Source organism: Myxine glutinosa, chromosome 11 (genome assembly GCF_964187855.1).
Source record: "Myxine glutinosa chromosome 11, kmMyxGlut1.1, whole genome shotgun sequence".
Taxonomy (NCBI): Eukaryota; Metazoa; Chordata; class Myxini; order Myxiniformes; family Myxinidae; genus Myxine; species Myxine glutinosa.
In genome coordinates this window covers 58,867,179-58,879,632 of record NC_136271.1, presented here as the reverse complement: position 1 = coordinate 58,879,632, position 12,454 = coordinate 58,867,179, and the positions used below count along the sequence as shown (strand labels likewise).

Below are 12,454 nucleotides of genomic sequence, written 5' to 3'. Positions count from 1 at the left end.
GGAAATGTTGGAGACAACATTCAGTGGTATTCCAAAAGAAGTCATGAAGAGAATTCTGAGCAATACGAATAAATCTGCATCCTATCCAGAGGAACTAAGATCATTTGCTATGACTCTTCAGTTTTACTCCAGTAAAGCATATGACTATGTGAGAGAGTCTTTTGATTTGGCCTTGCCACATCCACGTCAAATTAGGTCATGGTACAAGGGCATCGAAGGAGATCCAGGTTTCACCAAGGCTGCATTTAATGCCCTACAAATGCGCGCCAAAGACTACGCAAGCCAAGGGAAGGAGGTTGTGTGTGCCATCATGTTTGATGAGATTGCAATTCGCAAGCATGTTGAATTCGCCAATGGAAGATACCATGGATATGTCGACATCGGTAGTGGGAAATTTGATGATTCTACACCGGTGGCAAGAGATGCTCTGGTGTTCATGGCCATATCGGTGAATGAATCTTGGAAAATACCCTTGGGATATTTCCTCATAGTTGCCATGAATGGCGAGCACCGCGCTAATGTTGTCACGGAATGCTTTCACCGTCTACATGAGGCAGGTGTTCGAGCCGTCTCGCTTACATGTGATGGACCTTCTTGTCACCTGGCCATGATGCGTTGTTTGGGTGCAAAAATCGATGTCACTGCATTGGATCCATCTTTTGCCCATCCAGCTGATCCAACCCAAAGAGTGCATGTGATTCTGGATGCCTGCCACATGTTGAAGCTGTTGCGGAATGCATTGGCAGACGGTGGACTTTTCCAGACCAGTGATTGCAGGACTGTAAGGTGGCAGTACATTGAAGAGTTGAACGCTCTCCAAAAATCCGAAGGACTTCGTCTTGGAAATAAACTGAGGAGTGCTCACATACAGTGGAAGAAGCAGAAGATGAAGGTAAATCTCGCTGCGCAAGTTTTCAGTGCCAGTGTTGCTGATGCATTGCAATACTGCAATGAGGGTCTCCAACTGCCACAGTTCAAGGGATGTGAAGCGACAGTGGAATTTATCAGGCACATCGACAGTGCCTTTGATGTGTTGAACAGCAGAAATCCCCTTGGGAAAGGCTTCAAAGCACCTATGAGGAAAACCAACAAAGACAGATGGTGGAAAATAATGGAAGGAGCCAAAAAATTCCTCCTCAGTCTGAAAGATAGATCAGGCTCTCCGATGCATCTCGGTCCTCGGAAGACAGGGTTCATTGGTTTTATTGTTAGCATGGAGAGCACAATCAACTTGTTCTCTGAACTTGTTGATTCACCAAATGCCCCTCTGACATATCTCCTGACATACAAATTCAGTCAGGATCACATCGAACTATTCTTTGCAGCTGTACGGGCACGAGGTGGCTTCAACAACAATCCCACAGCGAGACAGTTCAAGGCGGCGTATAAGCACCTTCTGGTCCGACATGCAGTCAAGAACGGAACAGGAAATTGTGCAATCTTGGACAGAACTGATGTTCTCCACATTGACAACGTATCGCAATCCACAGTTAACGTGGCAAGAAAATATGACCTGCTCATCAGAGATCCCACTGCAGATGAACATGATTATGCAGATACACCGAATTTTGAGGAGGTGTCAGAGTACAAAGAAGCTGCTGTCAACTACATTGCTGGTTTTGTGGTGCGCATGATGCGGAAAAGAACAAGTTGCATGCAGTGCACGAAAGCATTGGGTGCTATCAATGGAGAGAGCCACCAGTTTGTGGCCATGAAGGACCGTGGAGGCCTGGAGAAGGCATCCTCAAGCATCGTCTCCGTATGCATGGAAACTGAGAAATGTTTTCAACGTATGATGAAAATATCGGATGGAAAACTTCCACAAGGTCAAGGAATCTGTTCCGCAGTGGCAAGGAGTGTACTAAAAAACTCATCTGCAATGAATCTTTTTCCTGATCTCCATTCGCACCAGTTCGATACAGCAGTGGAAGACAACCACATCCACAAGCTGGTGACCATGGCTTCATCCTGCTACAGCAAAATAAAGCTTTTCCACATGGGAAAAGAACACACAGAAATTATTACTGGTGATAAAGTGCGAAAGCAAATGTCAAGATTAGTGCTGTTCAAGCATCAGTGAATTGAATCTAGTTGTGTGTTTTGTGCACTGATCTCTATAATAACTATAGAGATCAGTGGTTTGCGTCCATGTAGTGTTCATCATTGTGAACTTCAGTATTTTGTGGAACATTAATGTCCACAAGTCCTGTTTATATACTGTCAAATGTGACATGGATGTTGTATATGTTTGTTATTACTTACCTAGTTAATATCGTGACATCATTTTTGCACATGTAATTTTTATTTGCACAAATATTTGGGTTTGTTATTATTGTTTCAGTGAAAGTTGCATCTTGCCAAATTTATTAATAATTCCTATACATGTGTTTTGTAATTACTTTGTTTCATTTTGTAATTGTTGGAATCTCGCTCTTGATGTATTGGTACTATATCTACAAGACAAATTCTTTTGCACAATAAATCATACAATAAATTTGTTATAAATAATAATTAAGTTTTGTTGCTGCATTTTCCAAGATTGTTCAAAAGTATGTTAAAATGCTTGTTTGAATGGCGTTTTAAGCTGAACTTAACCTTGTAATTCACTTCGGATACACTGAATAACAACATCTTCTCAATCCATGTATACATCATTATGATAAATTTTCAGATATCTGACGCTGAATAGAAACCAAAATGCACCTCCTCATTTAACTGAAACTTAGACAATTATTAATGAGGATAACCTGGAGTTGGCAAGAACAAACAACCTATAGTAACCATAACTATTATACACTATATACACCATATGAAGTAGGTGCAATTTATGTTTTAATATAGCACTGGTTCTGTTATGAAACACGTATTTGAATGCGTTGCTAATGAACATCCGCAAAGTGAGTTGGACAGTTCTCACTAAAAGCCTAAAATTTATCCTTCCAAACCGTTTTGATATTCAAGTATGATTCAAGCGCTATATAAAACATCATATTATATATCTTTTATGTTTATTATAATAATAGTTATTGTCATTTGCGTGCAGTGTTTGGTGACGGTCATCGTATAGTTAATACAAGGCATCGCTCTTTTTGGGGGTTCCAAGATGGCGGCGGTTTTGCATCATCCAATGAGGCGTCTCCGCCCATCCAGTTATTATAGAGATCAGTGGTAGCGGCACAGCCACGCTTTCAGAAAATGATGCAACCAGCAGCCACAGGCTGAATACGAAACAACAACTCTGTCCCCCCCTCGCTCCTCTCACTCTGTCTCCCCTTTCCTCTCCCCTCTCCTCTCACCTCACTCCCTCCCCCCCCCCCCCCCACCCCACCAATCTATCCTCTTCCCCTCTTTCCTCTCCTCCTCCCCGAGCCGGACCAGAAACGGCTATTAAAGTGTGTTTTGCCTTTTAAAACATCAATATCCATACGATTTTCCCCAGTTTTTTTTTACAAACATCTTAAACTCTTTGCCTTAAACCTTCTTAGCCACGATGAAAAATGAACTTCGATATTGAATTTTAGTTGAGATAAAGCTGTGAAAGAGTCAGAAAGCACGAGCCTTACAAGAGAGGCCCATGAAACCTCAAACCTATACGGAGTATAGGAATATAGTGACGGGAGTATAGAAATTGTGGGAGTGGTCAGGTGAACTATCCAACCAATGGGTGGAACTCGCACGCACATATGGGCGCATGCACGGCTCCTTTTTCAGCAATTTCACAATTTTAATTGTTTTTTAAAGACAGTGCCTTTAATTGTTATCATTCTCATCCAGATTTCTTGTTTCTATATAAGCCAGGCAGTTTCCTTGGTAGTTTTTGGAAGAAAAAAAAAAAACTTTTGTAGATCGACAGTAATGGTAAAGCACAGCATGTTGACCTTCAAGGTATTATTTCCACCATTTGTCCCAAAGGATATAGACCATGGTTAGAAAACTGTGTTTTTGACAACAATTTGACAAAAGTTTAAATATTCCTGATATACCACATGGTAACATCTGAGTATTAAGGTATTGTATCTTTCCTCCATCAAAACCCGCTCCTCTCCCTAAGTTGGATGAATCATCTGACCTGATGGAAGATATATCCGTAGCTTCCACACAATCGGAATCCACAGAGGACAGCGGTATCCAGTCTCTCTTCGAAAGTTTTGGTGACAAGAAAGAGGAGATGTCTGTGATGGAAACTCTCACAAAATGGGACCAGGTGAGTAGAATTCCTGACAAATATCCCAAACAATGAGGTGAGAAATAATTCGACAGTGAGAAAGAACCTGAAATGTGTTCCTGGCAGGCCGGAGATGGTCGCAGATTGCTCCTGGACCTAAGGGCTGTTGTCGAGGAACTTGAAGTGGAATTGGCTGAGGAAAGGAAGGGTTGCCGTGAGGTGCAGCAGCAGTATGCTACTGAAAAGGCAGCCTGGCAGGTGGAGCGTGCCGAACTCAAGTTTCTCATGGCACAAGTGAGACATTCATTCCGTTTCTATCAACAGCTGCAGTGAATGATCAAAATATTCATTCATTTCTCAACCGTTGATGGTGTCGTGACTCTAAATCTTTCAAAGAAGTCAAACATGCAGACTTCATAAGTGACGATCAGCAAATTTTGCGAATGCAGTGAAAATTTACTGGGATTACAAATCAAGTTTTTTTTTTATCCCAAATTTGATTAACGGGGATTTTATATTGAACACTTTTGGGAGGGTGACCTAGTCTTGTTCCACCAGCTGGAAGATGCATCAGGACAAGGCCCACTGCAAGCAGAGCTCATGTCGGCTTTGCGGGCTGAACGTGAAGAGCAGCAAGGCCTACTCGCAGAGCTACAGGCCCGGTGCGTGGAGTTGTGGCGCCGGCTCGATGCCGGGGAGCGGTCGTGGGCACGTGAGCGAGCTGAACTTCTGGAGCGCTTTGAGCACGAACGCCGTGACTGGGAACAACAACTTCGGCTCATGCGACACAAAGTGCAGCAGGTTAGTGCATGGAATCTCGGGGGTCTCCTTCGTACTCCTCCCATAATGTACGGAGGAAGATTTTAATTTCAAGCTTTCTATGTTGTGCCCGGCAAACAGAAGGACAGTAAATGGCACACAATGTTTTTTATCATTATTCATTGGCATGCATTTTATACTGAGCTCTAGTTTGCTGATTTGCGCTGAGACTATGTCCAATTAAATTCACAAATCCAAAGGTGTGGTGAGTAATGTAGTTGTTATGAGCCACTCCCCAATTAGAGCTTCATAACACTTTGCTATTTTAATTCTTATTTCCATTTAAACGTTCTTTCAATAGTTCTCCAATGTGATAATTTCAGCTTTTTCTTCCGAACCTCTGAGAATTATGCTTGGTTCACGACTTGCTGTCTAGTCTGTCTGTTGCTCGCCTCTAAGCTGTCTTGCCTGGGTTCGAATCCCGATCTGGTTTCGAATCCCGACCTGGGTTTGAATCCCGACCTAGCTATAAACATTTCATTTCACAGACACGGTGATTCATCAATGTGTGTGTGCTGTTCTTCGGAGGGACGTTAAACTGGGCATCCTGTCTACTAACATTAGTCAGTGGACGTTAAAGATCCCACTGTGTCTTTTGTGAAGAGTAGGCGAGCTATCACCAGCTCCATGAACAATTTACAAATTCCTGCCCTAACTTACTGAGTCGGAGTGGTCTCTGTTTCAGCAAAACCAATGCTCTGCATGAGGTGTGGTACATGATGGCGATGACGATGACGCTGATGCTGATGAATGCTCCAGATGAAATGGCATTTCTATTATCACATTTTAGATCCACATCTTTGTAAGCTTTAACGGGGTAGGTCTTTGTATCCACTCTGGTGGCAATTCATCTGGGAAAAAGTCCAAAGTTGGATTTTAAACTCCTCATATCTCCCGTATTCATTTTGTTGGCATCTCAATTTATTATTAATAGAATAAAACGGAATTTTTGTGCCGATTAAAATGTCATTTTTGCCTCCTCAATTGTTGTATACCCTGAGGGGGCACCAGCTCAACCAAACCACCACCCCTCCCTCCCTTTCCACTCCCAAACATCACTCCCCAAATGTACCTACCATGTAGAATGCCCTCTCTGATTTGCTTGACCAAGTACCAAAATCCAGCCCTTTACAAAGGTGTCTGCTTTCATTATCGCAAGAACCATGGTTCTTCCAGCCTGGACTTGTTTATTTATTTTTTATTTCAGGATCTAAGGCTTGTAATGGAGTTGCTGCACACACACATCTCACACATATGAACATACAGACAATTACATGTGACGCAACACAGAACTGTTAGATGAGACAAACACAGCCACTGAACTTTGGGGAAGTGCCGTTACCTCCCAGGGCATTCTGGGTACCAGCCACGCCACAACAATGGCGCCGCCTTTCTCACAGCACTCAGTGGGGCATTTCCGAAGGAAGAATTTCCTTTTCCCCATGGATGCTAGCCTATGGGGATTGTCCATGCTTTGTCCATCCTTTTGAAATGCTTAACGCCAATCAAGGAAGTAGCACGTACCATTTTAAAAGTCTTTGGTATGACTGGGCCAGGGTTTGAACGACCGACTTCTCAGACTTGGAGCGGACGCTCGAACCATTACACCACAGACTATTTATGCAGATCAAACACAATCACAAAAGTACTTTGTGCTGAGACCATGTATCAATACTGAAGTTGTTAAGGTGGATGTGGGCCAGAATAAAATCTCACAACATAAGTTAAGGGTAAAACAAAGATGTAATGTGTCGTTTCCATAAGCAGACTTCAAAAAAAAAACAAAGACACCTATTTCATTGTAAGTTGGTGAATGTTTCTATAACAACGATAATTGTACAATCTGAGATAATGGTGCAGGTCGCCGATACTGGGCTATAGCACTAAATTCCTATGGACATTAAATGGCAGCTTGCTCACGAACTATGTTAAGCAGATGACCACATGATAAAGATGATTTTCTAACACAGATGCTTCATGCACAGAAAAAGATGTTAGGAAGGTAGCTGCACCACTGAAGGACTACATAATTCAAGTGTTATGGTATCATGGATGTGACGACCATCCCAATAGTGCGGCAAACGTTATGACCTTGCAGTTAAACAACGTTGACTTCAAAGCTTTCCTCTACACAATGTGTGCCTTTGTTAAACAGCTACAGAAGGAAAGAATGACTCCATCTGCAATGTTTCAAGGAGGACCAAATGTTGACCAGCCCAAAGATCGGGAGAGGTTCGGTGCTGGAACACAGAGCACATTCGAGTCGATTTTACAGAAGAGTAGTCACCCACCTGCTTTCCACTCCCTGGTACTGGACGCCCTGATCCTTGATTCTGGTCCCACAAGAGAAAAGCTGCAAAGGGTAAAACATCTCCAGGAGTACCACAATCAGGTGATAACCTGCAGAAATAAATAATGCAACTACAGCCATTATTACAGCTTAACATACAAACATACAGCCTAGTATTGAACTTGTCTCTGCTGTTGCAACTTATATAGGAAACCACAGTATGGGAGAAATAAAAATTATTCAAATATTTTCTGATTATGGATACATGTACAATCACTTCAATTTAGTCTCCATATGTGACCTTGCTTTCATGTAAATATTCCTTTAGGTTTAAACGATTGAATTTGCTTTAATAAATAATGCAAACTTCCAAATGACAGGCCCAACAAGAAGAATGCAACCGGCAAGGGGTGGATGACTCCGAGGATAGAAACAGCCTCCGAAGGTGAGTTACAAATTCCACAAACATTGTTCACTCAGATCTTGAAGCAAATTTTTATGAAAGTATAATTATTATATTACTGTCTTGATCTCCTCTGACAGGTCCAAATCAATTTCTTCCATCTCGGAGTTTGATGCCCTGATGGAAAGTTCACCAGACTCTTCGAACAAGACATCTCCAGTAGAAAGTGAATCCCCTATCAACAGGAGGGATTCCTTTTCTTTGCCCTTCCTTCCTTGTTTACCATACTCCGACAGCTGCACAGCAATAAACAGTAGAGGCAGCAGCCGTGTGCGGTGCTCTGGTCATTCCAGCAGTGAGGAAAGCCTCCTTGGCAGTGAAGCAGGATCCAGTTCTTGGTATCTTGCTTCTCATGCAGAACTGGGTATGGACGTAACATCAAATCCCACACAACATATGGATGCAATGAGATCATTAGCAGATGAAGGAATTACCGATCACCGGTACATCATCAATCTGGATAATGAGACCAATTCAGGGTTTTCATTCGAGACGGCAAATGGATCTGAAACAGGATGGCCCCCAGGCCTGTCGGGACACCGTTGTGAGTCTTCAGAAAGTGGGATTATACCAGATGCCCAGTCACCTTCATCGACTGAACCAGAACTGTCTGGTAACTTGAGTGATGACATGAAGGAAGCTGCAAATTCTTTGCACACTAATCCAGTCGAGAGGGTGAGCCGTGACATAGGATGCCAAACACATCTGACAACTAGCACTGGCACACAAACGGTACGCAGAATGGTACACATAGGTTTGCAGACAGACTGTATGCGCTGCCCATCCAACAAGACCTTTTTCCAGCAGCATATAAGCCCTGAAATTGGCAGCTCGTCAACACGTTCTGTCGCTCGTTGCAGGAATGTCGCTTTGGAGAAGATGCAGAGCCGCTTTGATCGCAACTGCTCATCAAGGCTTGGATCTCCACGATTTCAAAGGAATATATCGGGAAGGAATGACATGACTCGGCCGGGAAAAGATTTGCCATGTATGAGAACTGAGTCATGGAAAGGCCTCAGTGAGTCAGCCTGGGCTCGATCCACAACAACGAGAGATAGCCCAGTGCACACTACATCAAACAGTGGTCTTTCTAGCCTTTTCACATTTGTGGACCACTCTACGGAAGCCCAAGCCGAATCTCGTCGGACAGCCAAGAGCATGACATCTCGACCTCGCTCCACAGAGCCAGCCCGCTCAAACGATGGCGTCATCCAGGAAATCCTCAAGAATGTGCAGGAGAGGTCTGCCAGCTCAGGAAACAGTCAAGGAAACAACCTGGGTTTGCCAGTGGCCAAACCTATTGGCACTGCATCATTGGGATCAAAGGGTCAGGAGCCATACCAAGCCTCAAATCCTGCCGAAAAAAACAATGCCTCAAGCAGCAGCCCGTGTGAGATCGGAAAGGCGATGAAGTCATCCATAGCTTCTTCAGAAAGTCAATTGGTAAGTGCAAGTTTTGATGCATATTTTTACAAGTTACAAGTTACCTTTCTATTTGCATGCACACATGAAACCGCATGATGCATGTTTTTCTGTTTCAATGCACGTGTCATAACTCTGTAACCTAAACCCACCGCAGCATACTTTTATGCAGTTGAGGCAAACCTGCATTGAAAGTATGTTCTCAATCTTCCTTTGTGTACAGAAAAAACTGCTATACTAACAGCCAGTCGGAGCACCTATAGCATGCTGCTGAAAGGTCTTCTTTCTGCCTTGCTGGAAAGGGAATGCTAAACCATAAGTATCTTTCTCTCGGCAACCTTGCTTGATGCTCTTTCCCAGACATTTCCCCTGGCTTGCTTGCATCTATAGATTACAGATCATTGTTTCTTTGAAAGACGCTACAAGAAATGCATCTATCGGGCCACAAGATGCGATGCACTGCTCTTCAAGGTGTGAGCATTTTACAAGCAAGTGTTTCTGAAAACAGGTCTCAGCAAGAGAACTGACTGCTTCAGCAAGGGAATCATCGTCTCTTCCACGAGGCCCTCCAAAGCCAGGCTTTCGTCGCAGCCTTCCTCGTAATCCACGCCGGGCATCACCATTGGCCCAGAAATCCAGCTTAACGAACAAGCCAAGTAAAACAAAGGTCACTTCAGACAATCCAGATGTTAAAGGTACAGAAGACTGCGTTGATGGTGATCAACACAAAGATGAGACCTCTCAAGATCAGATAGAACATGCTTCTCAAAAGATTATGGAGCAAGATGAGAAACATTTGGCAGATGGTGATACCCCTGACATTGAAGAGGAGAGTGCAGTGATTGATACAATTAAAGATGCAGGTTCTGATGAAATACCTACAGAAAATTCAGAATTGGATTATGACAATGATGACATGGAAAAAGAAATGCTCGTGGAAGAAGAGCCAGATCAGAAAGATGAATTTGTCGAACTTGATGCAGATAATGTAACGCTGGAAGAGAACACACTAGAGAATCTGAACGATCCAGATACTTTACAAAATGACACTGAAAATGTGGACATCTCTAAACAAGAAGAAGAACTTCAATGCTCACCTACATTGGATGATGAAGAAAATTTTGAATTATCAAATGATAATGAACAACAAAATAACAATGATGGGAGCAATGGTGCATGCTCAGATTCAGAACTCGATGAAGATGAAACGGTCGAAGCTAAATGTGATGTTGAATCTGCCGAAAATGAGTTGAACGATAACTCTGCACAAGATGACGAAGACAGCGAACGAGATGTGGCTGAGGAAGGAAATGAAGAATTATACAGTCAAAATGAGGATACCAGCTTGGTTACGGAAACAGAACCCTGCTCAACGGAATCAAAAGATGAGAGCAGCGGATCGGACACAGATTCTCAAGAAAACATTCCAGATGAAGAAGAAGTTTAATTACTCGCTCATTGAATGCAAAACAAACTGTGGTTCCAATGAACCGAGATATGACTCAAATTTTAACACAATTGCTTTCTGTAAAATGTTTCACAACAGATGGTTTAGAAATCGGTTGTTTTTATTCCCGTGGGTTTTAGACAGCATATGGTGACATTGAAATCAAAATGCGGTGGAAACTGCTTGTCCGATACTTCCAAGGCTAAACTCAAAAGTAAATTTCATGTGATATTGGTTGGTAATCGAAAAAAATAAAACCTTTTATGTTAAATTTTTCTTTCTTACCACTTTAACTGGGCCTTCAGCCTAAGCAACATGCAAATTCAATGCAATGAAGGCGTTTTCAAAACCTTTTTAATTTTTTTTTTATTTGGAGTGAAGCGTATTGAAAATATACAAGTCAGTGTTTTACCAATTTAATGAAACCATTGCAGTCGTTTCTCACAAATAACGACCAGTTCGGATTCAATGCAATCAATCGTATGGTGTTTTTTTTTATTTCTAGATGTAGATTGGATGTTGGGAAAAAAAAAAAGTTGTCTTGACACTGAATTTGACCTAAAAATCCAAGAATCTCAGGTTGTAAGCCCTGTTTGACCTCAATCTTCTGGCTCGGAAAACTAGCATGACGAGATTAGGCAAACTACTGCACACGAGCTTACAGAAACCTTTTTATGATAATTGACGTATCGTCCAGCAAAACCTATCCAGCGATTTTGTAGCTTTAAGGAGGAGACTCGTATTGACATTGCTCAGTTTCTCTTCAGGAGACGTGTGGCCAGGTGCCAGGAGATGCTCGACCATCGGACGACTGCCAACTGTATAGGAGCTTATTGTTCAGCCTTACACTCAAATACATGTTGTAACTGTGAAGTATGCTTTGTTTTTATCATAGTCCGCGCTTGTGTAATGCTTTTTAGCACTTCAGATTAAGTGTCTGTGACATTTTAATATTAGCACCTGATCGTGCTGCCCCTCTTTCTAACGCTGTATAAGGTTTGTGTAACTCTGTGCCTTTTCCTTTCCCTATATACGTAACTGTTTAAAACCGTTTAGAGTGATATTTGTATGATTTATCTGTTCGTGAACGAAATGTGAATAAATAAAATAAGCCACTGTCATGTGATCTATGCTCTGCATTTATTATCCCGAAGTTGATGGTTAAACAAATACAAAGCTGAAACAGTGTGACAAAGGTGCGTGCAATGTAATAATTCTTGTGACATAATGCCATGAACACCTGTTATCAGATGAACCTCTCCACAGAAAAATAAAATGGTCAAACTAGAAGTGCTTTCAACAAAGACTTTTGCTCTTTAGTATTTAAACATAATGAAAAAATAAAAGAAAGCTCAAAGGTAAACCCTATGGGGAATGTTGGCACCCGAACCCTCTTCCTCTGGTGTTTTGCTGACATGCACTAAATGCCTACCCTGCAGAACGTGCATCCAACCCATATATGGGAATGTTGTGTGTTGCATGTGCAGGCCAGGTTTATTGGCAACGGTTTAAAAAAACAAGAAAAAAAAACATTCACAGCCAAACACAGACACTGAAGTGAGTCGTATGCAGTCCATCTTGTACCATTGATATTTATTTATTTATCCAAAATGTCCATTTGTACATTCCGTTTGGACTACATGAGAAAAAATGACACCATAATATCCAGCAGGTGCACGACAGTATTTACTGCAAATGTATCCCTACTAGTATTTATTTTTTTGTGTACAAGATCGAGGCTCGTGAAAGAGCTAACATTAATCACACAGAAAGACAAACCGACACATAAAACATATAACATGGGGAGCGGTAGACAAGATGGGGAGAGAGGGGGAAGGACACAAACAC

General features: G+C 42.2%; 1 protein-coding gene across 3 annotated transcripts in view; it reads left to right on the top strand.

Annotated features, from left to right (window-relative positions):
- Positions 1–11,727, top strand: part of LOC137436682 (microtubule cross-linking factor 2) — a 71,334-nt gene extending 59,607 nt beyond the window's left edge. For 2 of the 3 annotated variants that reach the window (XM_068130671.2, XM_068130670.2), the window contains 7 exons: positions 4,052–4,204; positions 4,292–4,459; positions 4,724–4,966; positions 7,140–7,376; positions 7,655–7,719; positions 7,818–9,180; positions 9,668–11,727. In XM_068130671.2, the coding sequence (XP_067986772.2) occupies positions 4,052–4,204; positions 4,292–4,459; positions 4,724–4,966; positions 7,140–7,376; positions 7,655–7,719; positions 7,818–9,180; positions 9,668–10,606 (3,168 nt within the window). In that variant the 3' untranslated portion in view covers positions 10,607–11,727. Of the gene's footprint in view, positions 1–4,051; positions 4,205–4,291; positions 4,460–4,723; positions 4,967–7,139; positions 7,377–7,654; positions 7,720–7,817; positions 9,181–9,382 lie in introns of all 3 variants that reach the window. The other variant, XM_068130672.2, reaches the window with a different exon arrangement.
- The last annotated feature ends 727 nt before the right edge of the window (positions 11,728–12,454 follow it).